This window comes from Anolis sagrei, chromosome Y (assembly GCF_037176765.1).
Source record: "Anolis sagrei isolate rAnoSag1 chromosome Y, rAnoSag1.mat, whole genome shotgun sequence".
NCBI classification, from domain to species: Eukaryota; Metazoa; Chordata; class Lepidosauria; order Squamata; family Dactyloidae; genus Anolis; species Anolis sagrei.
This window is the reverse complement of record NC_090035.1, coordinates 14,512,742-14,538,918: the sequence shown is the minus strand read 5'-3', so window position 1 is coordinate 14,538,918 and position 26,177 is coordinate 14,512,742. Positions and strand designations below refer to the sequence as shown.

The 26,177-nt window shown below is 49.6% G+C and overlaps 1 protein-coding gene across 1 annotated transcript; it reads right to left on the bottom strand.

The window, feature by feature from the left end:
* Window positions 1–356: 356 nt before the first annotated feature.
* On the bottom strand, window positions 357–17,495 carry LOC132782057 (adenylate cyclase type 9). The gene is made up of 10 exons (XM_060786715.2): window positions 15,549–17,495; window positions 11,452–11,624; window positions 9,509–9,613; window positions 8,953–9,170; window positions 7,034–7,136; window positions 6,707–6,915; window positions 5,572–5,731; window positions 4,000–4,148; window positions 3,839–3,874; window positions 357–3,017 (listed from the first exon to the last, which is right to left on the bottom strand). The coding sequence occupies exons 1-10, from the start codon at window positions 17,236–17,238 to the stop codon at window positions 1,817–1,819; spliced, it is 4,044 nt and encodes a 1,347-aa protein (XP_060642698.2). The 5' UTR covers window positions 17,239–17,495; the 3' UTR covers window positions 357–1,816.
* Between the last annotated feature and the right edge of the window lie 8,682 nt (window positions 17,496–26,177).

Below are 26,177 nucleotides of genomic sequence, written 5' to 3'. Positions count from 1 at the left end.
CAGTGCTCCAAGGCAGAGTAGCAGTGGCTCCCATTCTCTCCAAAAGGAGAGTTCTCACCTCCCTATAGCAAGAGAAACATGGTCCCTATGGCCCACTGGAAGCCATAAGCAAAATATCACACAGAGCAATATGGAATTACGAGTAGCTTGGCTCAATAGGTCCCTTTCCCAAATGGGGCAGAGCAGCTGCTCTTTGATTGTGGCCTTTTGGCTTGGTCTTGCAATGGGCACACAATGTCCACAGGATCTCACAGAAACAGAGCTCAGCCAAGCGACCACCCCAGTTCACAAGCCCCATCCATCTCCCTTAACCCTGATTGTCGAGTGCTATTTAAGAGGACAAAAAGAACCAGCCGTCTCCTGCACATCTTTATTCAGAAGTCTGTCTGCCAGATACACGGGCGGGAGTCATACCCCTTGCCCATGTGCTTAGGATTGCAGCCACAGTGAAGGCTAGTACAGTACTGGAGACTGAAGGACGAGGAAAGACGGCGGTGGCCTTGCAGTCCCTGCGCTCAGAGAAGCATGTGCTCAGCCCTCTGCCCAAAGGAGGACCAGAGGCCCTGCCTGGTGGGGCCATTGTCGCCTCCTGGGATGGAAGTGGAGCCCCCGCCCCTTCCCAGAGAGAGATGCATATGTTACAATGCCTTCAAGGCAGCAGCCCCAGTCGCTATAAATACGCGTGGCGTGGCATGGCATGCAGGAGGAAGGGCAGAGGAAGCCTCGGGGGGGGGGGGGGTGTCTGGGGAAAGGCCCTTTCTGGCCACGAACCCCCAGGATGCACTTGCATAATAAGGTCTGGGCTCAAAGGCACCGACACACGCTCTGCCGTGGCTTCTTCGAAAGGGGAGTGTGGCAAGAACAGGAGCGCAGGGGCTCTGAGTTGACCCAGGAAGGCCTGATTTGGGGATCTCACTTCTTTTTGTCTTGAAAGGCGGCAAACAAGCCTGTCTGTCATCATGCTCTTTGCCACCAATCCTATGGCACCCTACAATCTCTAGGACTCCCTCAAAATCTAGGTCAGGGTAAGGATTAAAGGAAAGTGGGGGGGGGGGGGAGTGAGACAATTCCTAATTATTTGTCAAATCCACTCTCTCAGGCCCGACAAGATAGAGAGCAAGTAATTTCATCAGGAAACTCAGAGGTGTTGTGGCCAGACCAGTCTTGTTCCGAGCAGCCCTGCCAGATGTGCCGCCCACTTCCCCCAGATAAGAGGCCTGCATGGGGCAGGGAGCAGGTGGCCTTTCTCCTGCCCTTGGAGCATGCAATAGCAGGGCAGTCTAGCTATGGCAAAAAGAGGGGCCCAGCTGTCCCTCCAGACAGCAAACAGTGACCCCTTCCCCAATTAAAAAGCCCCCCGGATGCAATCCTTTTCTGCCTCCCTGACTGGGCTGCCCTAGGCCCTGTCTTCTATCACTGGCTCTTTCGTGTCGCAGAAGGAAGGAAAACGTGCATTTTTCTGCCTGTGTTTACGTACAAAGGAGCTGCGAGAGCAGAAACAAAAAACAAGAGTAGTGTTGGTAAGAAACGCTTAAAAAAGAGAGACCGGAACGACCATGGCATGTCCCTTGGAGGTATAGATCCAGGCGCCCCGCCGGTGGTGTAACTTGTGCCTCTGTGGCCAGAGTCCAGCAGCAGAGTCTGTCGGAAGGCACTTGATCTCTCCTCTCTTCCAGGGGTCCAGAACCCCACCAGGCTCCAGCCCAAAGCCGAGAGCACTCGGCCCCCGCCTCCCAAAGGAGAGCAGAACACAGCCTCCCTGGAGTGCTGTCCTTGTGCCCTGCAGGTGAAACCCTGGACGCCCCTCCTCTGGTCATCAGACGCTCCTGGAGCTGTTCAGTTTGGTCAGTTCATTGGCCTCCTCCTCCTCCTCAGGGCCCCCATCGTTGTCCCCTTCCTGGCACCCACTACCACCCTTCTCCTCGTCGCCACCCTTGCCAAGCCAGGGCCGGCCATCGGGCTTCACCGGCTCCTTGGGGTGGCCCTTCCGGAGGCCCGGAGGCCCCTCTGATGCCCTGTCTGCGTTCGGCACTGAGGGCACCAGGCCGGAGATCTCATCGGTGGGGGAGCGCCCGATGCTGCCGTCCACTTGCACCCGGATGTCTGGGGAGATAGAGAGCTGGTGGTGGGGGACCACCCCGTTGTCCATGCACTTGGGGAAGAGGTAGGTCTTCATCTGCCCCTTGCCCTTGACGTTGACCGTCCCCCGGTAGTCGAAATCGTAGCCCATCTTGTGGAGGATGCGGTAGCTCTCCTCGCTGACTTGGATGCGGCACTCCACCCCAGTGGTGTCCATGCGGCTGGCAATGTTGACCGTGTCACCCCAGATGTCGTAGAGCAGCTTGGTGGTGCCAATAACACCAGCCGTTAGGGGCCCGTGGTTGAACCCCACCCGCAGTTTGAAGTTGAACCAAAGCATGTTGCTGTTGAAGTCATCCACCACCCGCATCATCTCCCTGGCGAACTCAAAGAGGGTCTGCAGGTGGGCCTGGGGCCCACGGGTGTCCTGGCCTTGAGGCGCATTCAGCCCCGAGGCAGCCATGTAGGTGGCCCCGATGGTCTTGATCTTCTCCACACTGGCAAACTCCTCCCGGCTCAGCAGCTCGTCGAAGTCCCCAATCAGCTCATTCAGGACACGGTAGCACTCCTTGCCGCCCTCGTAGTTCTCTTCGTAGAATTCCCCGAAGTTGACGATGCTGGCAAAGATCACACCCCCGCTGTCATGGTTCTTGGAGTAGCTCTGCGAAACCTTCAGCTGTTCCGCTACATGGTATGGGATGATGTTGCGCAAGAGCCAGTCGGCCTGGTCCCGCATGCTCTGGATCTTGGTGCGGTGTAGGTCAGCCTCCACGTCACCGTGGTAATGCAGTCGGTAGCTGATCTCAAACTCCCGGTTCAGGAACCAGACCAGGAGGAGCAGGAGGAAGAGCCCCAGGATGACTTCCAGCCCAATCAGGTCGGCCGGCTTCTGCAGAGGGCCCTCCTCGGATGACCTGTTGCAGGCGCCCTGTGCAGCACTGCAGGGAGAGGGGGACCAATACAATGTAATTCCCAAAAAGGAAAAAGCATTCAAAAACACAAAACAGCAAGAGCAGCAGCAGTTCAGAAGCTTCTAGTGCAGTGGTTCTCAGCCTTCATTTCTGGGAGTTGGCCTTCAACTCCTAGAAATCCTAACAGCTGGTAAATTGGCTGGGATTTCTGGGAGTTGTAGGCCAAAACACCTGGGGACTCACAGGTAGAGAACCATTGTTCTAGTGCCAGCAGTAAAATGATTGAACTGAAGCAATTCAGGAGCAGCATCAACCTTAGAAAGTTATAAAAGACTTTCTTCAAAAACTACTTAACTAGATAGAAACATCAACACAGGGTCTGTCTATCTATCTCACTCGCAGCATACATCCTGTCTCTCCATGCTCACAGGAGAACAAAAAATAGAACAAAATGGAGGACTCAGGGGCTTGCCATGTGCTCTGAAAAAGAGGCGTGTCTCTGAGAAGTATCAGTCTAACAAGCACATAGAAAAACAGAGTGACAAGCAGATAGAGAGGCCAATGAGGAAAGGGCTGTAACTCATCTGCCTAACTAAGTCCCTGATGAAGACCACAAGCTTGGGAAGGACGTGGTAGAGTTCCAACATGAAACCTCCACACAAAATAATTGTAAATAATGTGTTAGAAATAACTCCATCCAAGTATTCCTTCTTTGAGCTTCTCAGGGTCCCCATACAACACAAATGCGTTAATATAAGTTCTCCCTGCTAAAGCTAAAGAATGTCAAAAGTGTTTACTGTAATACATAAAAGCATTCTGAAGAGTGGACACGACAACTTCACACTTACCCAAAGTCCTGGGTCGAGTTAAAGACTGTCATGGAGCTGAAAGAGAAATAATAAGGTCCACAGCAAGAAGAGCCACCTTCCAAGGAGCTCTTGACGGGTGAAGAGTGACCCGCCTCCTCCCGGGACAATGAGCAAATAATGGCCCTGGCCCCTGGGCTCACCTGTCCGGACACAGAGGCACGTAGAGCAAGACCAACAGGACTCCACCCACCAAGGTGGCCAATGAGGACCGCATCCAGGAGCTGAGCTGGCAGAAGTTGCAGTACTGGACGATAGTAATGAGGATCGCAGATGACATGAACATGGTGAACTGCAGCAAGCAGAGATAGATGCTTTGAGCCACAAGAGCACAGAACAGCTTCCAATCACAAGGCTCTGCTGCTAAGCAATTCACACAACCAGACCACCACTTTCCAGACAACCCTGAGGCAGCAGCAGGGCTTCCAACCTAGCTTTGTCCCCAAAGTTTCCTGCTCCCTGTCACCAACACAGAAAAAAGGCCTCCTCCTCAGTGGCTGCTTCCAAGAAAGGCTAGGATGGGACCTCTCTTCCTCTCCCAAAAAGGCATTCTTTTTTCCCTAATGGATCCTTTATTGTATACGAGTGTACAGGAATTCCCAGCAGGCAGGTGACCTCACACCCACCTTGTGCTCTCAGGCCAATGAGGGACTTTGAGCCTGTTGCCTAGCTCTGGCTTCCCTCTGTCCGGTGAATGGTAGCCCTCTGCCGCCTCCTTTTGGCCACAAAGGGAGTTCATGGGGCCAGAAGGAGATGGGCAATACAATATAATACTAATAATAACAGAATATAATAATTATTATATAATAGTAACATAATATAATAATACAATATAATAATATAATTATTATATATTATATATTACATGTAATATTACTAATACTGCTACCCCTCTATTCTGCCTTGGTTAGACCACACCTGGAATATTGTGTCCAATTCTGGGCACCACAATTCAAGAGAGATATTGACAAGGTGGAATGTGTCCAGAGGTGGGCGACCAAAATGATCAAGGGTCTGGAGAACAAGCCCTATTAGGAGCGGCTTAAAGAGCTGGGCATGTTTAGCCTGAAGAAGAGAAGGCTGAGAGGAGACATGATAGCCATGTATAAATATGTGAGAGGAAGTCACAGGGATGAGGGAGCAAGCTTGTTTTCTGCTTCCCTGGAGACTAGGACGCAATGGAACAATGGCTTCAAACTACAAGGAAGGAGATTCCATCTGAACATTAGGAAGAACTTCCTGACTGTGAGAGCAGTTCAGCAGTGGAACTCTCTGCCCCAGAGTGTGGTGGAGGCTCCTTCTTTGGAAGCTTTTAAACAGAGGCTGGATGGCCATCTGTCAGGGGTGATTTGAATGTAATATTCCTGCTTCTTGGCAGGGAGTTGGACTGGATGAGGTCCAACTCTATGATTCTATAATAATATTGCGTTATAATGGTACAGTACAATATAGTAATATGTAGTACTAATATTGTGCTATGCTAATAATGTAACATATTGTATATACATATAACTTGTAAGCTGCTCTGTGCCCCCTTCGGGGTGAGAGAGGGCGGGGTATAGAAATAGTAAATAAATAGTAAATAAATGGGCAACAACAGGATCCCCCTTGGCTGCCTTGCCAGAGTCGCCATCTCCTCCCCCTCCAAGCTCTGGCCTCATGGCAGAGACGCACCACAGAAGGGTCCGACCCAAAAAGCGAAAGAATCCACTCACGTAGATGTCAGTTTCAAATTCGGACGTGAAGTGCGAGAAGACAGCAAGAGCTGGGAGTGAAATCAAAACGGCGCCGATGAAATGCCGCGGCAGCCAGCCGGCAATCGCCTCCATCAGCCGTTTGGTGCAGGCCATGACGTCCTCCAGGGAGAAGGCCATTCTGGAAGGGAGGCACACAAAACACACCCAGAGGAGGCTTTTTTTTTAATAGTAAATTTATATTACATTTATTTTCATTTTGTTGCAAAGAACCAGCCTCAGCTGCAATGGAACAACAGTGCACAAGGTACGCTTATCTGAGCCCCCTCCCCCTGCTCCCAAAAGAAAAAGCTGGCCCATGTGGCCTTTCAAGAGGCTGTCTTCTCTGGTAATATGGAGACTGGGAATACCTTCGAAGGACCCTGCCTTCCACTTCTGCCAACCCCAAACATGGAGCAAGAGGGGCCCCGGAGTAGAAGGTATTCCTATTTAGTCACTTCCTTGGTCCTGCTGGGGAACCACAGATTTATTTACAGAATTTATATCTCACCCCAAAGAGTACTCAAGGTGGATCACAGAACACATACACAGCAAATATTCAATGCTGTTAAACAGACAGGACAGACAACCGATAGAGGTATTATGTCAGCATTTTTCCCAACTTCGGCATCCTGGAGGTAGTGCTTGATTCCAGCCACAGGGGGTGCTGTCGCTCCATCCTCTATAACAAAGATCCCTTGATCACAGACTTCCCCCTTTCTTTAAGTATTTTCTGGTGTTTCCTTTTTTATGATGCCATAAAATACCTCTCTGCTTAAGCGGTGCCTAATTTCTCTACTCACAGCTGTTTTCAAACTGCTTAGGTGGACAGTGAGCTGGGCTGAAGGTCGGGTGCTCATCCCGCCCTGAGCTTTGAACTGCCAATCTTTCAGTTGGTGTGATCTATTGCTGTTGGTGATTAACCAGTTGTTCTAAAGCCCCGCAGACCGAAAGCATGAATCCCAGGGAAAGAGTTGGACAGGCCCCCGTCTACCCTTATCATCAAGGTGTGGCTTCCTAAAGGCCAGGAGCCACTCCAGGGCAAAGGAAGAGGCCACCTCTTCTGACACCCTGCAGGTTTCCGGAGGCACTGGCACTTCCTCCTTCTTTCGCGTACCTGATGGAGATGACAAGGGACAGCACCTCAAGTAAGAGGGCCACCACAGCCACAACCACAGCTGCAGGTAGTGGAGGGGAGCCGGTCAATCCGTGTTTCAAGAAGCAGGCAGCTGAAAGGATGAGGAAGACGGTGGCAGAGAGGAACACGTCCAGGAGGGAGCTGAAGGTGGCACTGGCAAAGGTCTTCACAGGGGCATTCTTCATCACCTGTTTGGGAGGGAGGGGGGAGGAAGGTCACGTAATGTTGGCTGCCAGTCCCCATCCTCCCCCCCCCCCATTTGGAGGTGCACAAGCTGAACAAGGAAGGGGGGCTGTAAGCACACACCTCTTCCTGGTAGCTGCTTCTGTAGGTCATCTCCAATTCCTGGTCCAGGAAGTTTAGGCTCAGCTTGTTGATGGGCGGTTTAAAAAAATAGTCTTTCATCAAGCTAAAAGGAAGGAGGAGAGTGAATGGTTTCAAAAGGATTGCCATCAATACAGTTCTCCCTTGAAGAAACAACTCCTTCCTCCCAGGTCATCTAGGACTTGCTCCTGCTCTTCATGGGTCTGACCTTTGGAAATGGGAAAGTTTTCTCACTGTTTGGGAGCTGGGCCCTCCGTTCCACCCTTCAGGCCAGAAAGGAAGAAAAGTGGGCATATTGCTTGCTCCCAAGCTCAGGGAAAAGCGAAGCCAAATTACTTTGTGATGTGCAAGTCATTTTTAAGAAAAATTGTAATTCTGTTTATGCTGAGATGGTGGACAGGGCCTGGTAGCAAATGGGGGAAGTGGCAGACGACTTCTGGTGGTCCAGTGCACAAATTTGGAACCAGAAGCAGCACATCATCAATTTAATTCTGGTTTCATTTGTTTTCCTAGCATTTTAAGAGCAATTGGGAACTTGCACAGCAGAACTTCTATTCTGAAATGACTATGGAAGGAGAGCACCCAAACAAGTCCCCTTTCAAGAAAAAGACGTCACTTCTAGTTTTTCAAAGATGGCTTCCTGGCTGTATGGCCATGTTCCAGAAGCATTCTCTCCTGGCATTTCACCCACGTTGATGGCAGGCATACTCAGAGGTTGTGAGGTTTGTGGGACAAAAGGCAAGTGGGGATTATATGTCTGTGGAATGTCCAGGGTGGGAGAAAGAACTCTTGTCTGTTTGAGGAAAGTGTGGATATTGCAATTGATCATCGTGATTAGCATTGAATAGCCTTGCACCTTCAAGGCTTGGCTGCTTCCTGCCTGGGGAAATCCTTTGTTGGGAGATGATTAGCTGACCCTGATTGTTTTTTGTTTCTTTTCCGGAAGTCCCCAGTTTTTTAGTGTTGTTCTCAAAGTCTACATATGGATGACCAAATACAGCAATATACAAACATGAATCAAGGAACATAAAAGGCACTGCAGACTAATTCAGCCAGAAAAGTCAGCCATAGCAGAACACCTGATGAATCAAACTGGGCACAGCATATTATTTGAGAACACAGAAATGCTGGACCACTCTGACAACCACCATGTCAGACTACACAGAGAAGCCACTGAAATCCACAAGCAAGTGGATAATTTCAAAAGAAAGGAAGAAAGCATGAAAATGAACAAAATCTGGCTACCAGTGTTTAAAAAAATCTAAAATCAGTAAAGAAAGAACAATACTGGAAAAAGAACCAGGGGAATTCCAGACAAGAAACAATCAGGGTCAGCTAATCATCTCCCAACAAAGGATTCCCCCAGGCAGGAAGCAGACAAGTCTTGAAGCTATAAGGATATTCAATGTTAATCAAGGTGATCAATTGCAGCATTCACAATTTCCTCAAACAGACAAAAGTTCTTTCTCCCACCCTTGACATTATTCCACAGATATATACATCTCACTTGCCTAGTTTCCAACAGACCTCACAACCTCTGAGGATGCTTGCCATAGATGTGGGAGAAACATCAGGAGAGAATGCTTTTGGACCATGGCCATACAGCCCTGAAAACTCACAGCAACCCAGTGCTTCCAGCCATGAAAGCCTTCCGACAACACATTTTCAAAGATGGTTTGACTGATTGGCAACCAAGTGGGAATCCCTTATTCCAGAGGAGACTTGTGCCACCCAGAGGCCTCTAGAGGAATAACTCCCCCAATTTGGGTAAAAATAAAAGAGAGAGTCATAAAAACAGTCTTTTTGCTTCAGGATTGTTCGCCCGCCCCCCCCCCCCCCCCACCTCACCAGTTAGCAAACCTGGTGAGATTCCTTTCCCTCCTTTTCCTCCTCCTGCTCACCTGTCCTCTTTAATCACGTCCACAAAGTGGGCGTCAGTCTTCTCCCGGATGTTTTTGAAGCGCAAGGGCAGCAGGGGCGAGTTGTCCAGGCTCCCGCCCATCCACCTGCCCTTCTCCTGCAACATCTCATACAGGGAGGTCTGGCTGTTGCTCAGCTTCTCCTCTGGAGGTGGACTCAGCAGGCCATTCAGGGATTTAGGGCTGCACCCGCCTGGGCCCTGATCCGAAGCAAAGGACACAGAGAGAACAGTATTATGAACTTCTGCCCTCAGGAACATATTTCAGCCAAAAAAAAAAACCCTCTATATTTCTTAAGAAAGAAAAAGCTAGCCTGGGAAAAACATTAAAAAGCCAAACTTTAGAACTGGTAAATGCTAACATGCTTTCCTGCTAAACACTCATATGAATTATGAGAGAGAAAAAAACCCCAAGAAATATTTATTTTATACTATTTGTTGTTTCATGTTTATTTATGTGACGTATATACTTCCACTTAGAGCCATGACATGACCGCGGTAGAATTGTCAGAAAGCGGCACATGCTGAAATTCAGTCACCTTTGTGCTGTGCTTATGTTCATCCTGGCCTCCATTTTGGACAGCGCCTTCTTCTGCACCCACAGCACAGGAGGGGGCCAATGCGATGCTGCAGGAAGGGCATGTCTGAAACCAGAGAGAAAAATGGTCATCAATTCCCATAAACTGATATGCTGTCAGTGTGAGTGTTAGCTCGTTCTAACATTGCGCCTTCCTGAGGCTGGTCCTATTTGTTCCCTGTTCTCTCTAAAATATAAAGCTAGAGAATTAAAAGCACTAGAGCATAAAGGGAAGTATGTGAAAAGAATAATGGCCATTTCCTGGGAAGTTTTCCCAAGCCAACTCCAAAATAGCATGACCTGCATCTCTGCATTTCAACTGAAATCTTGGAAGGGGGGGGCAACTTTTGAAAAATATATAATTAAACTCTGGGCTGTAACACAGAGAGAGCAGAAAATAAACAAGGAATACAGAGAATGTATAAACAGTGAGCAGGAAGTGGCCATCCACAGGCAGGACTTGTTTTTGGCATTCAGTAATAACAAGAAGGCGGGCGGGGGGGGGGGGGGGGGGAGGGGGAGAGATTCTCCTCTGACCACAGAAACCAGTTTCCAAACAGGGAAGAGCCCTTAAAAGGTTAACAAAGGGAAATGAAAAAGAAGCCCCGGTATACTGTCCCTCTTCTGTCTGCATTTATAGCTCTCCTTCCATCCCATCAGGGACTGGTAATGGGTCCAGGGGCCATCCACTGTTGGTACCAGTACTTTATAAGACCCTACCTTATAAGCCCTATGCAGTGCACAGGGAAGGGCTAGGGATGGAGAAAGGCCTGAAGCCATAGCCAGTGGCCTCTGTCCTCATAGAAAGGTTTGGAAAGACTCGGAAGGAGACCCTAAACTAGGCCAAAGCATTCTTTATTGAGTCAGGCATAAACATCAAAGATGTGAGAGGAAGAACAGGACCTTCTCTGGCTGCCCTTTGAAGGCAAGAAGGCAACTCTATTTACTCAAAACACACAACCTCAGGGACGGAAGGGTCACAAATGAGGAGCAACCAATTGCTTGGCTTGCTATAAGAATAAAGTGCACAAAGAACATTTCAATTTTGTTGCTGGCCTTGTTTTAACTATTTTAATGTGGCCTTGGGCCACAAGTTGAAAGAAGGGAAGGGTATTAGCCAAATAAATAGCTAGATAAATGCCCTATGAGAGACTGTGAACAGCTGCACTCCCCCTGCACTGTTTCCGTATAGCCAGACCCTTCTTGCACTTCATAACAACATAAGGGACAGAGAGCATGAGGCCCTTTTCATTTTCTTGCTCGATGGTAATACCCGTATTGACTCGAATCTCATGCACCATTGAATCTAATGAGCCTCCAAAACTCTAAAACCAAAAAAAGTATTTGCTGGTGGATGAAATGTGCATCGACAAAAAGGTCATGCTTCATCATTAGGCCAAAAAGGGCGCACATTACAGTGATGGCTGCTTAGGAATCCTTCTTGAAAAAGAAAAGTGTTTGGACAAAGCTTCCAGCAATGGAAAGGTAACCTTGGGATGCATCTATGCTGTAGAATGAATACACTTTAACTGCCTTGGTTCAATGCTATGGAGTCCTGGGGGCTGTAATTTTACAAGGCCTTGAGCCTTCCCTACCCAAGAGTGCTGATGTCACATGAAACTACAAATCCCAGAATTGCCATGGCATTTAAAGGAGATGTGACTTCCCTCAAATGGGAGCTCCAGGTAAAGTTCCTGAAGCAGCTTCCCCATTGGCTTTGGTTCAACACTAAGATTACTGTATGACACAAATCAAATGTACCCTAAGTTTGGAGAGGCCATTTAGCCAAAAAAAGGTGAGCATTAGAACTAGCATTGCAGTAAATACTGTACATCAAAAAGTCTGGTTTTATCTCCTGGGGATGCTTTGTAAACCACAGAGAGGGGATGACTGCATTTGGCAAACCTTGCTTTTCTCTGGCGGCCTGAAGACCTTTGCCGGATCACCCACGTTCTCCACAGATGAGGCTCCGGGCATCTTGCTCCTGTCTCCGGCCTCCAGACCGGGAAGCAGAGCCTGGGAGCAGCTGCAGTGGGACTCCTTCACCTTCAGGCCAGAGATCAGGTATGTCTTTAAACCTGGGAGGAAACTACAGTAAATAAAAGCACTCCGGCACCACCCCATTGGCTTGCAGAACCCCTTTTTCCAAATATGCAAAATCTGCTACCAAAGAGTCAATGGGGCTTATGGCTCCTCTTGGAAACAGCCAAGCCCACTTTCCAGCCCAAGACACACTGTAAATAATGATGATGGTCAATCTTCTCACAAGATAAGTTTGCCTGCTCTTCTAATTCAGTAAGAGAAAACAAAAGGGTAGAACTATGGAATGAGGCAGCAGTACTTCATGGTCTTAAATACTGTTGGAGATATCAACAGTATTTAAGACTGAATTTCACTGGGAGGGTACTGAATTTCACTGGGAGGGTGAAAAGGTACCCTGCATTGTGAGGAGGAGTGCAGAACCTACCAATACTTCAGGACTAGCACTGCAGTAGCTTGACTGGTAGCAATGCTTTCTACTCCCACATCACATCCTTGGAAGCCTTCCATTATTTATTTGTTCAATGTTCATCCATCTTGTCTTTTTCCTCAAATAGGCCCCAAGGCAGCTCACAACATGAATATAAAGCATGTGTATCTAACAAGGTTGTCAGACACTTACAAGTGAGGATTGTTGTTAATGGCCACATACAAGTCCAAAGCAAGATCTCTCAAAACCACTAAGCCTGAGGTCCTGTGGATGCTTTAAATAGCTGAGGCCTGTTTAGTACATTTCCAAAACAAATGCCTTGAAGTACCCTAAAGACTCACATGTTGAGGGTCTGATCTTGAAGTAATAATGTATCTTGCAAGTCTCATGATGCTAAAATACCTCCATCTGCAAATGTTGCTGAGATGTGTGACTTACACTTCCTTTACTGTGATCTGTATGAATGCCAGACCAATTCCGTATCACAACACTCTCACTAACATTATATTCATGGCCTGACAAAAGTAATACATGGCTCTTTCAAAGATATACCTCACATAATACAATCAAACATAATAAAGCAGGAAAACTCATTCGTCTGTACATGAATAAATAAGACAGGAGGAGTGTAGGAAATGAGATCCAGTTGCGGAATCTTAAGTGAATGTTTATTTACCGCTGAGATAAGAAAGTCAACACTGGAGGTTATTTGAAATGAAAACAATAACTATAGAAAAAGACATAGATGTCCACAGGAGGCAGACTCAATGCCCTGCTTTGGCCAATACAAAACACCATAGCAGAGCACCTGATGAACCAACCTGAACACAGCATATTATTTGAACGCACAGAAATGCTAGCCCACTCTAACAACTACTATGTCAAACTACACAGAGAAGCCACTGAAATCCACAAGCATGTGGACACATTAAATAGAAAGGAGGAAACCATGAAAATGAACACAATCTGGCTCCCAGTATTTAAAAAACTCTAAAATCAGGAAAGTAAATAAATAGCAAAACTAAAAAAGCAAGAGAATCCCAGACAAGAATCAATCAGGGCCAGCTATCACCTTCCAAGGATCCCCCAGGCAGCAACCAGCCAGGCTTTGAAGCTGCAATGCCATTCAATGCTAATTGCAACATTAACACTGGCTTCAAGTAGACAAGAGTTCTTTCTCCCACCCTGGACATTATTCCACAGATATATAAACTTCCCTTGTCCAGTTTCCAGCAAACCCCTCAACTTCTGAGGATGCCTGCTATAGATGTGGGCAAAACATCAGAAGGGAATTCTTCTGGAACAGGGCCATACAGCCCAGAACACTTACAGCAACCCAGTGATTCCAGCCATGAAAGCCTTTGACAATACATCACTTATTGATGTAAAATGTTAAGATTTGGTTGAATGAATTCAACACCCCTTCTTTATAGCTCAGGTTCTAGCCGCTATTGCTTCCTATGCAGCAGGCGTTATTATAAGAGCTTTGCTGTGGAGGTGTGAGGGGACCCAAAAGCCAGGCTGCCTGAAAAGTACCAACAACTTGCTCCCCCGCGCTTGGAAACACAGCTCTTCTGGGCATTTTTTCCTCTTAAAGCTTATGAATCACCTGCATCTCGTGAAAGTCTGAACAGTACAGTAAGTCAGATGATGTCATGAGCTATATAGCATACTTGCCAGTTAATTAAAATTCCACATTTGCTTTCCTTATTTTAGAAAAAAAAAGCCCTTTAAAATGTCAATTCCAAAACCAGAAGGCGCTGCAACTGCCAGGCATGCATCATCCAAAGCATGTCTCCCGTGGTTCTTCACAGTCGTGAAAAAGAGACTCCCAAGTTTGAGAATCTTAATACATGTGAAAAGCAGACATATGATTAGGCTCCACTTGCCGATGTTCACATGGGACAGAAAAGTGGGAGATCAAGGAGGAAACAAAACTCTGTTTCTAACCCAGTTAAAGGCTCTATCTAAAAGTCGAAGTATGTAGGTATTTATACTGGTTGGTTTGCACCACAAAGGCTTCTCTGTGGCTTGGGGGATCTGGACCAAACTTGGCACATAAACCCTTCATTATTCAACTTCAAGTACTGTATTTCTTCCAATGTAAGACACACCCTAATTTCAGGACCAACAACAACAAAAATACACAAGAAACGCCTGTGATTTTAAGAGGCACTCCATTTTCAGATATGTTTATATGGGAAATACTAAACTAAAATTGAACTGAAAACCCAGCCTTTCTGGACCCAGAACTGAGGAAAAGGAATAAAGCAGTTGCTAGTGGAAGTGGTCCTGTGATGTGACAGGGAAGGAAAGGGAGCAAAGCGGATTGGCTGTTGCTAGGTGACATGAGTATGAGGAAGGAAGAAGGAAAGGAAGGAGAAGAAGGGAGAAAGAGCCACAAAGAAAATGTACACCCAGGCAATGCTGGATATATACCAGGCATGGGCAAACTTCAGTCCTCTAGGTGTTTTGGACTTCAACTCCCACAATTGCTAACAGCCTGGCTGTTAGGAATTGTGGCAGTTTAAGTCTAAAACCCCTGGAGGGCCGAAGTTTGCCCATGCCTGGTATATATGCTAGCATATATACAGGTAGTCCCCAAGTTAAAACAGGATGGATTCTATAGGTTTGTTCTTAGGTTAAATTTGTATGAAAGTTGCAACAGGTACATTTTTTTTGAGTGTAACTCCAGCCAAAGATATATATCTATGTGCTTTGGGTAGCATGAGGTGAACACCCCTGTGGTCTTTGTTTTGCTGTCTGCGGCCCGGTTCAGAAGATTCCACCTCCCTTTCTGTCCGTTTGATAATTGTATTTTGGAAAATATGGCTTAGTGGGCCAGGCTTTAGCACAGCAGGCTAACCGCTAGCTGCAGTGAATCTTTTCAATCGGAAGGTTGACAGTTCGAAAGTTGGGTCAGGGTTAGTGCCTGGCCTTTCAGTCCAGCTTCTGCCTACCTAGCAGATCGAAAACAAATGTGAGTAGCTAAATAGGTACCACTTTAAAAAGCGGGGAGGTAGTAAGGCACCCATAAGGAAATGCCAGAAAATGCCGGAGATTCGATCAAAGGAGGAAGTTTATGAACAAAGCTCATTGGCAGGGATGATGGAGAAAAGGCAGCCTCCAAGATGTTGAAGATGGGAAAGCCTATATATACCTCTATCTATATACATTTGTTTGTCTTGGCAGTGTATAACAGCACTGAATGTTTGCCGTTTCTGTGTTCTGTGATCCACTCTGAATCTCCTTCGAGATGAGAAGGGCAGAATATAAATACTGTAAGTAAATAAATAAGTGTGGAAACAAGCATTGTGGCTAAAACTTCTGCAGAGACCCCTTTCCCCCATGATAATAACTCTTCCAGGAGGGATTTCCCTTCCTTCTGAAGGGTAGATTCCTCTCAATTCCTCTCACATCCTGTCGTTTCAGCCCTGTTCTTCACTAGGAGTCATTTGTGAGTGAGATGTTTGTAACTCACAGATGGCTTGTATGTATGTATGTGTATATATATGTATCTTTGATGCCTTACCTTTGAGCTGGTCGGCAACCACGCTCTGTCCCACACGTTCCACCACTCGCCCATCTTCCATCTCATAGCGGTCGTCCAGGTACTTGGCAGTGGCCTCCGAAACGTGGACCTTCCCGGCCACCCCCAGCTGCTCCATGAGGTTGGCCAGGTTGACGTCGTTGGACCAGACATCGAACTTGAAGCGGCGCATGCCCAAGATGCCACAAAGGACGGTGCCAGTGTGGACACCTACCCGCATGTTGACAGTCTCCTTCTTCTCCTGGCAGAACTGCTCAATGGCCCGGATCATGCCCAGGCCCATGGTGACGCAGCAGGCGGCGTGGTCAGGGCGGGGCTCGGGGCAGCCGGCCACACAGTAGTAGCAGTCGCCCAGGGTGCTGATCTTCTCGCACTTGGCCTCCTCGCAGAGGCGATCGAAGCGACCAAAGAGGTCGTTGAGGAGGCCCACTAGGGCATGGGCGGACTTGTTAGCGCTCATCTTGGTGAAGCCCACGATGTCGGCGAAGAGGATGCTGACCGGCTCGATCTGTTGCATCTTGAAAGGACGGAAGACGATGGGGCTCTTGGGCAGGGAGGGCTTCTTCTTGCGGCCTTTGGGGCTGGCGGCTGCAGCGGCAGCGGAGGCAGAGGGCCTCTGCTTGGCCGAGGCCTCTCCCCCGCCGGTGTCCTCATCGCCGGGCTTCATGAGGTCGTCGGCGATGACGCGGGGCATGACCGAATGGATCATACGCTCCTTGAGGGCTTTCTCCACCTCCAGGTCCTTGCCGTGCATGATGGCCTGTCCCACTTTGAGAAAGGTGCTGCGGGAGCGCACCTCAGACATGACGAAGAGGTGGACCCCCGTGGCGTGGAGGCACAGGTGCAGCAAGGCTTTGCCCAGGACTTCCCCCCAAGGGGCTGGGCGGACACAGAAGGAGAGCGCCTCAAAGAGCAGCGAGTAGCCCAGGCCCAGGAGGAGGCTCAGGTAGAGCGGCAGGTGCATGACGCCGTAGAGGAGCAAGAGCACCGCCACGCACAGCGAGAAGGACCCCACTGGGGAGATGAAGGGAGACGGTGACGGCAAAGATCGTGCGGCCTGGCTGGTGTTGGCCCCCATGGGTCTATCCAGGGCCTGCAGCTGCGGCGCCAGCGTCAAGGCGAAGGCCACCAGCGTCAGCACCAAGGCGGTCGCCCCAGGCCGGCGGGCATAGGCACCTGAGAAGGTGAAGGCCAGGCCAGCTACGCAAGCCAAGGCTAGGCCTAGGAGGAGCAGTCCCGGGAGGAATGGGAGCACGCCGGGCTCTGGGAAGAGGAGGGCCAGGCCCAGCCCACGCGCGCCCCACAGCAGCCCTGCCAGGCCCAGGTAGGCCAACCCTCCTCGGAAGCGACGCCGCGTTTGAGGGAAGCACCGCTCCAGGCAGGCTTCCTCCAAGTTGCCAGAGTCGAACTGGGGGCTCCACCAGCGCCTCGAGGCCCGCTCGAAGAGCTGCGGCAAGTGGCGCGCCCTCCTGTGGGAGCCCAAGCCCAGGCCTAGACCCAGGCCTAGGCCGAAGCCCCCTCCTCCTCCTCCTCCACCTTTGCCCTTCTTCCGGCCTTTGCCGCCTCCTCCTGAAGGGATGCGCACGGCCACGGAGCTGCTCTGCCCGCGCGCGTCGCAGCTGACCTCCGTGGCCCGCGGCGGGGAGGAGGAGGGGGACGACGACGACGACATGGCTGCCCGTCCCCTCAGAGAAGGCCTGGCCCTCCGCCTGGGCTCAGCAGAGGCCTAGCCGGGCCCCGCCGCATGTCTCCCCGCCTCCTCCTCCGCCTCCTTCGCCCCGACGGCCCGCCGCCAGCCTGGCCCTCGCCATCCGTGGAAGGGAAGAAAGGAAGGAGGGAGGGAGGCCTGGCCTGGCCTGCGCCGCCGTCGAGTGTTGCTGCTGTCACTGAGGCGCGCGGGGGCTGTTCCGCGCAGGCGCAGTGCGCCCCTCGGAGGAAAATAAATAAAGGGAAGGCGAGGCACCAAAGGGGGACAGGGCGCGCATGCGCACTCAGCGGGTGATGTAGGCCTGGTCCAACTTGGGCCTTCCGTTGAGGTATTGTTGGACTTCAACTCCCACCATTCCTGACAGCCTCGGGCCCCTTCCTTTTCCCCCTCGGCCGCTTAAGCGGCCGAGGGGGGAAAGGAAAGGGCCCGAGGCTGTCAGGAATGGTGGGAGTTGAAGTCCAAAAACACCTCAACGGAAGGCCCAAGTCGGACCAGGCCTGAGCTACTGCGCAGGCGCGTTGCTTTCCCTCTGCTCCCTCCCCCTCCCACCTGGCCTCTTTCCCGCTCTTTTCCCCCCCCCCCCTCCTTCCTTCCATTTTCTCCCTCATGCGGCTTTCTCTCTTTCCCTCACAAAGCGCCTCGTTTATCTCCTTATCCGTTGATCTCTAGCCCTTCTCCAGCCAAAAAAAGGGATCCTTTCAAGACGGAGCCAGCGTTACAAATCGCAGAGCAAATCCGTTTTCTTTAAACCGAGTTCTTTCCCCCACATTTCCACACAAAGTTGGCTTTTGAAGACTTGAGGAAAGCCTGTCTCTCTCTCTCACAGTGTGGCCTTAAAGGACTTGGAAGCCTTGCATGGTGTGTTCCTCATAAATTCAGCACCCAATCCTCTTTGATGAGAATTATGCAGGAAAAGAAGCAAAGAAAGACTCTTTAAATAGCCAAAGATGGCTAATATCTGAAGAGAAACCAGAGTATAGCCAAAGCCTGTGGAAATGGCACCGGAGGAGCGTCTTTCTGAATTATGCAGGAAAAGAGGAAAAACGGACTCTTTAAAAAAGCCAAAGATGGCTAATATGATCTGAAGAGAAACCAGAGTATAGCCAAAGCCTGTGGAAATGGCACCAGAGGAGCATCTTTCTGAATTATGCAGGAAAAGAGACAGAAAGGGACTCTCTAAAAAGCCAAAGATGGCTAATATGATCTAAAGAGAAACCAGAGTATAGCCAAAGCCTGTGGAAATGGAAAAGAGGCAAAAGATGGCTAATATGATCTGAAGAGAAACCAGAGTATAGCCAAAGCCTGTGGAAATGGCACCAGACTGGAGGAGCGTCTTTCTGAATTATGCAGGAAAAGAGGCAAAAAAGGGACTCTTTAAAAAGCCAAAGATGGTTAATATGACCTAAAGAGAAACCAGAGTATAGCCAAAGCCTGTGGAAATGGAAAAGAGGCAAAAAGGACACTATAAAAAGCCAAAGATGGCTAATATGATCTGAAGAGAAACCGGTGTATAGCCATGATGCAGAGCATCCCCCCCCCCAAGCATTTGTAGTTCGCCAAGGGCCAGACAATGGATTCTGCCGCTTCCTGACCCAGCACACATAACTGGGTTCCTGTTTCCTCTCTGTGAATTCTCTGGCTTGTGCACTGGACCCTGGCCCAAAGATCAGGGAAATGTAGTTCTCCAAAGGACATTGCCCCACTCTCCACCATTTGCGGACTCTTTGCGGATCTTTCTGCCTTCTCTGATTGACTTGGTGCCCTAGCGCCACGGACTTCCTCTATGAACTCCAAACCAGCCACTTGAGAAGCATGGCCCCCGCCTGTGGGTGCATGCCTTCGTGCAAAGAATAATACTTCAGGGACTCTGATGATTGCCTTTATTAATTGCTGTGGGTTTTCTAATAAACTTTGCTGGGACGGGATGGGGATCTTTCCTATGAAATCTATGAGTTATGAAAGCCTATGAAGAAAATATATATGAAATATGTATAATATGTAATGAAATGTGATGAAATGTACCCTCACCCTTTCCTTGCATTTCCCCTCTTGAACTTTGCCCTACAAAAGAATATGTGACCAGGGGATTACAGTTAAGGAAATCCAATTTCCTTGGAAGAAGCTCCATTCAGGCATGTAGCCAGGGGGGGGGCTTGGGGGGCTTCAGCCCCCCCCCGAAATTCTGATGGTGGTTCGCGAAAAGGCCTTACTGGTGCATTATTTAAACTGTTATGTTTATTCATATCATGATCTGATCACCATAATCAATATATCCCATATGCATGGGGGTATTGGGGTAATAATACAAAAGGTTTGCTAGGCTAGACCCTCTTTCACTCACACTCAGCCCCCCCCCCGAAACTCAGCCCCCCCCCGAAACTCCCCCGAAAATTTTTTAGCCCCCCCCGAAACGAAATCCTGGCTACGGGCCTGGCTCCATTCATATTGACATTGCATGGAAAATACTGGCGAATCTATGGCTTTGTTTTTCAGAGTTCAGACAAACAAAAGTCAGAGATTTTATCAGCCAGAAGCCCGGATAAACAGACTGATGGCATCAATTATGGTGTTTGTGTATGCTCCCTTGTGTCAAAGGATCTCCTTTGCCTACAGGGTTGAGATCCAGACACCATCCATAGCCTCCCTTTGTTGCTCATACACATCTTTTTATCAAGACCCAGGAAATCCCTTGTTCTCCCCATCCGCCTCCCTGCCGTGAAGAGACAAAAGGTGTTCCATCAGCTGGCAGTCGCCTCCCAGGCATTCCGCCCCTCTGCGCTGTCAAACTAGAGCCCGCCTCCTGGCCGCTGATTGGACAATCTCTGGAGGCGCTCCGAGGGCTCTGATTGGCCCTCTGGAGGCAACAGCGGCCGGCGATTGGAGGGAGGGTGGGACCAGCGGCCAAGCCTCCTCCCAGCTGTTCCAGAGCCGGCCAACCAGGACAGAGGGGACTGACAGGAGGCGGGCGGGAGATTCAAGCCAGGATTCCTTTGTTCTGTCTGTATAAATATGCCTGAAAATCACTGTACTGTATGCTTACTTGAGGAAATATCCCTGTAATGCATCCTTTTCAGCTGAATCGCTAAATAAACGCTTCGGTCGCTGGGTACCTCTTCAGCCTCTGGCGAGATTAATTCTTAATATTGTGCGCTTTGGATTGGCTTCTGCTGGCAGCTCGCCAAGGTCAAGACCCCATTAGAGGTCTCCAGGGTTCCCCCTCGCTGGGAGAACCCTCCAAAAAGGAGCTCGATATCATTTGGCTTTACCACGAAGGGACTGCTGCTTGAGGTTCCAGACTAAATTATAGCCTAAATTCTCAAGCAGGCGCCTTGGTCTGATTCTTTGGGCCAGCAGCGAAGGAGGAACGGCTTGGGAAAAGAGGCGCCTCTCCCAATTCGGACTTTCATTTGACCAGCTAACCAAAACTACAAATTCTCCCGCAGCCACTTCCTCCCAAGCTCTGACCTAGGGTTTCAGCACAAAGGAGCGCCAGGGAAGCCTTGATCTAAGGACTTCCAGGAAGAGGAGCGACCGACGCGGAAAGGGGGGAAGAAAACGTCCGGACGGGTAAGAAGCCAACCGCGGGCTGCCTTGGCTGCCAGGTGGGAGGGGATTCTAGGCTTTCTGAACCAGCTTCGGAGTCGGCCCACTGGGGAGGGATTCTCTAGGTCTCGGTAACAAATTCCTGGCGGGAGGTAGCGAACATCCACGTTTGAGGCCCAGAATAGCAACTCAGCTCGCTTTTGCGGCCTTGGCTGGAGCTACGCTGGAGAGGGAGCCCTTCCCTTTCGGACTGCCTAGCTGCCAAGGGCTGATCGCCTCGGGCTCTCTTGCTAGGGGACCGTTCAGGCTCTAGCCTGCCAGCGGTTGGGGGGGCTACCCTGATTAGCCACTTCAGTGTGGGGCTATCAAGAGAGATGGGCGCATGTTATTCTGGGATCAAACGTCCTGCCTCATCAGAAACATCTTTTGGGAAGATACTGGCGGAATGGGGCAGGGTTGCGTCGCCGACGCAGGCCAGTAGGGTAAAAATCGCATGGAGAGGTGGCCCTCCGGGCCCTCAGCAGGTGGAGTTTCGTGGCCCCTCATGGCAGTCGGATCGCTGTGAGGGGGCCAAGAGGGCCGAAACCGCCTTTGCCTCATGTTTTTTTACCATGTGCCGGTGGGAGGCGGAAGGGGGGTAGCTGCGACCAACTCCGACCATGCAAGGGAAGGTTACAGAGCCCCAACCCCCAGGAAACCCCCTCCAGACCCCTTCACCCTCTCCCTTTGGAAGAAATTGCTTGTTCCCCTACCATCCCATTCCCATTTCCCTTTACCCAATCTCCCTGACTCCTTCCTTCCCTTCCCAACCCCTCCATTTCCCTATTCCCTATTTATGATGCATTTATATGCCCCTCTGTCTGTTTGTTTTTTTTTTTCCACTGCTCCTTGAGGAAATGATCAGGGAAATTCTTTGCTCTCCTCCTCTCCTGCTTCCCCCTGTGCCACCTTTTTCCTTCCTTCAGATGGAAAAGGGAGGCATTGCTCATTCCCCCTTCACCAAGCTACTACATCCCTTTCTTTCAAAAGCTGAATCTTCAGTGCCTGTTTATTTATAATAAACAGTGTTTCCCCTCACCAGGAGAGACCCTGCCACTGATGTGACTCAGCTGCCTTGCAAAAGTCTCTCTCTCGCCTGGTTTCCCTGACCCAAGCTCTTCCTCTCCCCTTCTCTTCTGTGCAACTACAAAACCCATTTTTCAGGGGCAGTCACCAATGTCCCTGCCTTTCCTTTGTTTTCTCTTCACTCTCCAACTCCCCCTTTTTGCTTTCAAACCCCTCCTCCCTCTCTCCTCTTGCAAAACAAAGGGAGGTGTAAAGGGGGGGGGCCCTTTTCCTGCTCCTGTTTCCTTTTGCCAAGTAAAGTTTGCTGGGTCTCTCTCTCTCTCTCTCTCTCTCTCTCTTCTCCCTCCCCTCCCATCTTCTAAGAAGCCAGCATTCTGTGAATTTTTTTTTCCTCTATCCCAGAGAAATCCTGCTGCTCCCTCTTACCTCCTTCTCCAAAAACCTAGGGAAGGGATGTTCCAGAAGCATTCCCTCCTGACATTTCACCCACATCTATGGTTAAGTCTCTCTCTCACACACGCAGTCCCTCGGATGCTTTTTTCCTTCCTGGCCCTTCCTCCCTCCCCTTTCCCTGAGCGCATGTATGTGTATGTCTAAATTATCCCATTAACTGCCTTAAATATGAGGGGGGGGCGTCAAGGTCCAGGGGTCCCCTCTGCACAGTGAAGAGGCCCAGGTCGAACTGTGGGACCCATAATCCACTCCTGCCGCTGAGGACAACTACCTGGGTGAGGCGAACAATGGGAGGTCTGTGGACTTTCCTGTGTGGAACCCAGATGGCACAGGAGGATCCCACAGAGAGCAGGACTAGACCCCATGCCGCCCAGAAGAGACAGCCCCTCCTAGAGGCTGATCTGAGCCCCCACGGGGGAATGCCATCGCAGGAGGAGCAACCAGGATCCCACAGCAACTGCCATGAAGGAAGGAGGCCCTGCCCGTTCCAGAGGCTGTGCTGAGGAGTGGCCCAAAAGGAGACCACTGACGTCCCCACTAGGTATGAGAGTTTTTTTTCCCTTTTGTTTCCCCACTAACTACCCTTGGGCTGGGAAGGGGGGGGGTGGGAGGGGGCTGTAAACCTTCTTTCTGACTGTCCTAGACTCTACCCCTGAGTCTCTGTGATGATGGAGAGCCGGACCTGTCTGCGGTCACCAGGAGGCGCCACGCCAGAAGGAGTAGCCAAACTGTGCCCCATCTTCTCCCTCCCCCAAGCGCCAAGGGAGGAGCCAGCGCCCCCAGGAGGCCTGAGGACCACTGCCAGATGGGAGAATTCCACCGTGTGCTATCCTTCTTCATTGGGAACTCACTCGGGACTCCTGAATGCTCCATGCTGGCTGCCATCACAGACTCCATCATCCCCTGCCTCCACCGTCTTCGCCTTCTTACTTCAGTCTTTTTTTTTCCTCCAACCCAAAGGACATTCTGCCACTGGTCTCCCCCATCCGGCTGGGTCCTGCTGTTGTTGCTTGAGTTGGGCCCCGAAATAATCAACAGAATACAATCTAATCAGTCTAGAAAGAGGCCCTGGGTGCTTGGGGGGGAATTGTCGAGGCTTGAGGAAATGAGTGTAACCATTTCCCAGCCTCGAAGGGAGGATTTGATGCAGAGCATCCCCCCCCCAAGCATTTGTAGTTCGCCAAGGGCCAGACAATGGATTCTGCCGCTTCCTGACCCAGCACACATAACTGGGTTCCTGTTTCCTCTCTGTGAATTCTCTGGCTTGTGCACTGGACCCTGGCCCAAAGATCAGGGAAATGTAGTTCTCCAAAGGACATTGCCCCACTCTCCACCATTTGCGGACTCTTTGCGGATCTTTCTGCCTTCTCTGATTGACTTGGTGCCCTAGCGCCACGGACTTCCTCTATGAACTCCAAACCAGCCACTTGAGAAGCATGGCCCCCGCCTGTGGGTGCATGCCTTCGTGCAAAGAATAATACTTCAGGGACTCTGATGATTGCCTTTATTAATTGCTGTGGGTTTTCTAATAAACTTTGCTGGGACGGGATGGGGATCTTTCCTATGAAATCTATGAGTTATGAAAGCCTATGAAGAAAATATATATGAAATATGTATAATATGTAATGAAATGTGATGAAATGTACCCTCACCCTTTCCTTGCATTTCCCCTCTTGAACTTTGCCCTACAAAAGAATATGTGACCAGGGGATTACAGTTAAGGAAATCCAATTTCCTTGGAAGAAGCTCCATTCATATTGACATTGCATGGAAAATACTGGCGAATCTATGGCTTTGTTTTTCAGAGTTCAGACAAACAAAAGTCAGAGATTTTATCAGCCAGAAGCCCGGATAAACAGACTGATGGCATCAATTATGGTGTTTGTGTATGCTCCCTTGTGTCAAAGGATCTCCTTTGCCTACAGGGTTGAGATCCAGACACCATCCATAGCCTCCCTTTGTTGCTCATACACATCTTTTTATCAAGACCCAGGAAATCCCTTGTTCTCCCCATCCGCCTCCCTGCCGTGAAGAGACAAAAGGTGTTCCATCAGCTGGCAGTCGCCTCCCAGGCATTCCGCCCCTCTGCGCTGTCAAACTAGAGCCCGCCTCCTGGCCGCTGATTGGACAATCTCTGGAGGCGCTCCGAGGGCTCTGATTGGCCCTCTGGAGGCAACAGCGGCCGGCGATTGGAGGGAGGGTGGGACCAGCGGCCAAGCCTCCTCCCAGCTGTTCCAGAGCCGGCCAACCAGGACAGAGGGGACTGACAGGAGGCGGGCGGGAGATTCAAGCCAGGATTCCTTTGTTCTGTCTGTATAAATATGCCTGAAAATCACTGTACTGTATGCTTACTTGAGGAAATATCCCTGTAATGCATCCTTTTCAGCTGAATCGCTAAATAAACGCTTCGGTCGCTGGGTACCTCTTCAGCCTCTGGCGAGATTAATTCTTAATATTGTGCGCTTTGGATTGGCTTCTGCTGGCAGCTCGCCAAGGTCAAGACCCCATTAGAGGTCTCCAGGGTTCCCCCTCGCTGGGAGAACCCTCCAAAAAGGAGCTCGATATCAGCCAAAGCCTGTGGAAATGGTACCGGAGGAGCGTCTTTCTGAATTGTGCAGGAAAAGAAGGGGAAAAAAAGACTTTAAATAGCCAAAGATGGCTAATATGATCTGAAGAGAAACCAGAGTATAGCCAAAGCCTGTGGAAATGGTACTGGAGGACTGTCTTTCTAAATTATCCAGGAAAAGAGGCAAAAAAAAAAAAAAAAGAGAGAGAGAGACTCTTTAAAAAGCCAAAGATGGCTAATATGATCTAAAGAGAAACCAGAGTACAGCCAAAGCCTGTGAAAATGGCACCGGAGGAACGTCTTTCTGAATTATCCAGGAAAAAAGGCAAAAAAAAAAAAAAGACTCTTTAAAAAGCCAAAGATGGCTAATATGATCTGAAGAGAAACCAGAGTGTAGCCAAAGCCTGTGGAAATGGCACCGGAGGAGCGTCTTTCTGAATTATGCAGGAAAAGAGGCAAAAAGGACTCTTTAAAAAGCCAAAAATGGCTAATATGATCTGAAGAGAAACCAGAGTGTAGCCAAAGCCTGTGGAAATGGCACCAGAAGAGTGTCTTTCTGAATTATGCAGGAAAAGAGGCAAAAAAGGACACTTTAAAAAGCCAAAGATGGCTAATATGATCTGAAGAGAAACCAGAGTATAGCCAAAGCCTGTGGAAATGGCACCGGAGGAGCGTCTTTCTGAATTATGCAGGAAAAGAGGCAAAAAGGGGCTCTTTAAATAGCCAAAGATGGCTAATATGATCTGAAGAGAAACCAGAGTATAGCCAAAGCCTGTGGAAATGGCACCGGAGGAGCGTCTTTCTGAATTATGCAGGAAAAGAGGCAAAAAAGGACTCTTTAAAAAACCAAGGATGGCTATTATATGACCTAAAGAGAAACCAGAGTCTAGCCAAAGCCTGTGGAAATGGCACCGGAGGAGCGTCTTTCTGAGAGCAGGCCTGAAGCCTCAAATGAAGAGCCGTTTGTGGGAGTTCTTGAACAAATCTGGACCTGATCTTTTGGCTTCAGAGCAAATCTGGACCTGGACTTTTACTCGACTGTCTCCTGAAACAAACACTTGGCCCGTTCAGCTGGAAATTACCCCCAATTTCAGGAACAGAAACACTCCCTCTTTCTTCAGAAATGGGCCCATGAATGTGAGAAGGGTTGGCAAAAGCCTGTCAGGGCCAAAGAAACCTGGCAGCCATTTTAAGGGAGAATGTAGCTCCTGGAGTATACAGGCTGCTCCCAAGTTACAGACATCCCACTTACAAATGACTCGTAGTGAAGAACAAG

Excerpts from the sequence above, each read along its gene's own strand:
- LOC132782057 (XM_060786715.2), bottom strand. The coding sequence starts at position 17,238 with ATGTCGTCGTCGTCGTCCCCCTCCTCCTCCCCGCCGCGGGCCACGGAG. Across the intron at positions 9,614-11,451 it reads GGCCGCCAGAGAAAAGCAAG|ACATGCCCTTCCTGCAGCAT; the intron begins GTTTGCCAAATG and ends CTCTGGTTTCAG. Across the intron at positions 7,137-8,952 it reads GACGTGATTAAAGAGGACAG|CTTGATGAAAGACTATTTTT; the intron begins GTGAGCAGGAGG and ends CCTTCCTTTTAG.